Source organism: Akebia trifoliata, chromosome 4 (assembly GCF_017979445.1).
Source record: "Akebia trifoliata isolate Shusen 1 chromosome 4, ASM1797944v1, whole genome shotgun sequence".
Taxonomy (NCBI): domain Eukaryota; kingdom Viridiplantae; phylum Streptophyta; class Magnoliopsida; order Ranunculales; family Lardizabalaceae; genus Akebia; species Akebia trifoliata.
Window position 1 is genome coordinate 5,351,261 of NC_141378.1, and position 2,004 is coordinate 5,353,264.

The window sequence follows — 2,004 nt, forward strand, 5'->3', positions numbered from 1 at the left end:
ATCCGATAATCGAAACAAATTGATAGATTCTTCATTTTCGTAACCCGAAACCGAACTGTAACTTGTTCCAAGCCAAATCAAATCACCCCAAAACTATTGGTTTGGTTCGGTTCTCGGTTTGAACCGGATCATGTTGCACCCCTAGTACTACCTTCCAAATCACTCAATAAGATTAAAAATACCCTCTTTTCCTCATTCCAGACAAAAGTCAAGAATATTTTTCCTGGTCTACTCTATTAAAATGACTAAAATACCCTCATTTTATCCCTCCAAAATCTTTAAAAAGAGAGAACGAGGCGAGGGAGAAGGGGACAGAGACACAGAGATGGGCGATTCTACGTGTGGAGAGGTACCTCTTGTTCTATCCTCTTTCATCGACACTTTCGTCGACTTCTCTGTTAGTGGTCTATTCTTACCCCGAAAGCAAAACCCTAACCCTACTTCTTCTAATCAAAACCCTAATAATCAAAACCTGACCTCTCCTCCTCTTCCCCCTCTCCAGACCAGATACCCTTCTCCAAATCGTCTCGTCGCCATTGGAGATCTTCATGGAGATCTAAAAAAATCCAAACAAGCTCTCAGAATTGCCGGTCTAATCGATGGCTCTGATTGCTGGATCGGTGGTAACACCACAGTCGTACAGGTAGGTGATGTTCTTGATCGTGGAGGCGACGAGATCAAGATTCTGTACTTTCTGGAGAAATTAAAGCATGAGGCCGCGAGATTTGGTGGGTCGATCATCACCATGATCGGCAACCATGAGATTATGAATGTTGATGGTGATTTCAGATTTGCCGCTCGATCGGGTCTCGATGAGTTTAGGGATTGGGCTGATTGGTTTCGTATTGGTAATTCGATGAAATGCTTGTGTGGTGGATTGGAGAAACCGAAGGATCTCTTCGAGGGGATTCCAGTAGAATTTCCAGGAATCAAGAAAGAATTTCACGAAGGAATTAGGGCTAGAATCGCTGCATTGCGTCCAAACGGTCCGATTTCAACTCGATTTCTTTCTGGAAATCAAACTGTTTTAATAATTGGTGATTCAGTTTTTGTTCATGGAGGTCTCCTTCAAAATCATGTATTATACGGATTAGAACGGATTAACGAAGAGGTTAGGGATTGGATTAACGGATTGAAAGGGAGATTCTCACCAAGTTTCGTTCGAGGGAGAGATTCGGTTGTTTGGTTGAGAAGATTTTCCGACGAATCACCCAAAAATTGCGATTGTTCAGCTCTGGAACATGTTCTTGCAACAATCCCTGGTGCGAAAAGGATGATCATGGGTCACACAATTCAGGAAGCAGGGATCAATGGGATTTGTGAGAATCGAGCAATTCGGATCGATGTGGGTATGTCCAAGGGTTGTGGTGATGGATTGCCTGAGGTTTTGGAGATTAATGGGAAATCTGAATTAAGGGTTTTGACATCAAACCCATTGTTTCAGAGAAAATATGATTCATCATTGAATGCTGAAGATCAGAAAGAAAAGCTTGGATTTTTAGTTAGGGAACATGGACCAAAGCAGATAGAAGTGAATGCTTAGTAGGTGTATTTTATGAATTAGATCCCATGAAGGAGTTTCTTGTTGTTAACCTTCCAAGATTAGTTTTTTATTTCGGATCAATTCTGGGGCGGGGGGGATATTTGTATTATTTAGTGGGTAAGTTTGAGAGAAAGATTAATGTAATCATGTTCATTGTAAATTGAATGTATCATGTTTTATTATTACTTTTGGTGTAGGGATATTGGTGGGGATTTTGTGAATTTTTTTTGCTTTAAAGTTGTAGGTTTTAAAATATAATTTATGTTATTGTTATTAATTCATTATTTTTATTATTCATATTTATTCATCTTTGACTTGAAGACATTATGTTATTTTCTATTATTTAATTTTTATAATTATTGTATAATATGAGGCCTGTATTAAGTAGTTGTTGACAGCTGATGGTAGCAAGTACTGGTTTGCAATCTGACTTGATTCTCTCATTTCACTCATCTTTGCCG

The 2,004-nt window shown here is 39.1% G+C and overlaps 1 protein-coding gene across 1 annotated transcript; it reads left to right on the forward strand.

Moving 5' to 3' along the window:
- Nucleotides 1-269: 269 nt before the first annotated feature.
- LOC147403233 (Calcineurin-like metallo-phosphoesterase superfamily protein) lies at nucleotides 270-1,768 on the forward strand. Its single transcript, XM_086438738.1, has one exon. The coding sequence runs from the start codon at nucleotides 326-328 to the stop codon at nucleotides 1,541-1,543; it is 1,218 nt and encodes a 405-aa protein (XP_086294864.1). The 5' UTR covers nucleotides 270-325; the 3' UTR covers nucleotides 1,544-1,768.
- Nucleotides 1,769-2,004: the final 236 nt, after the last annotated feature.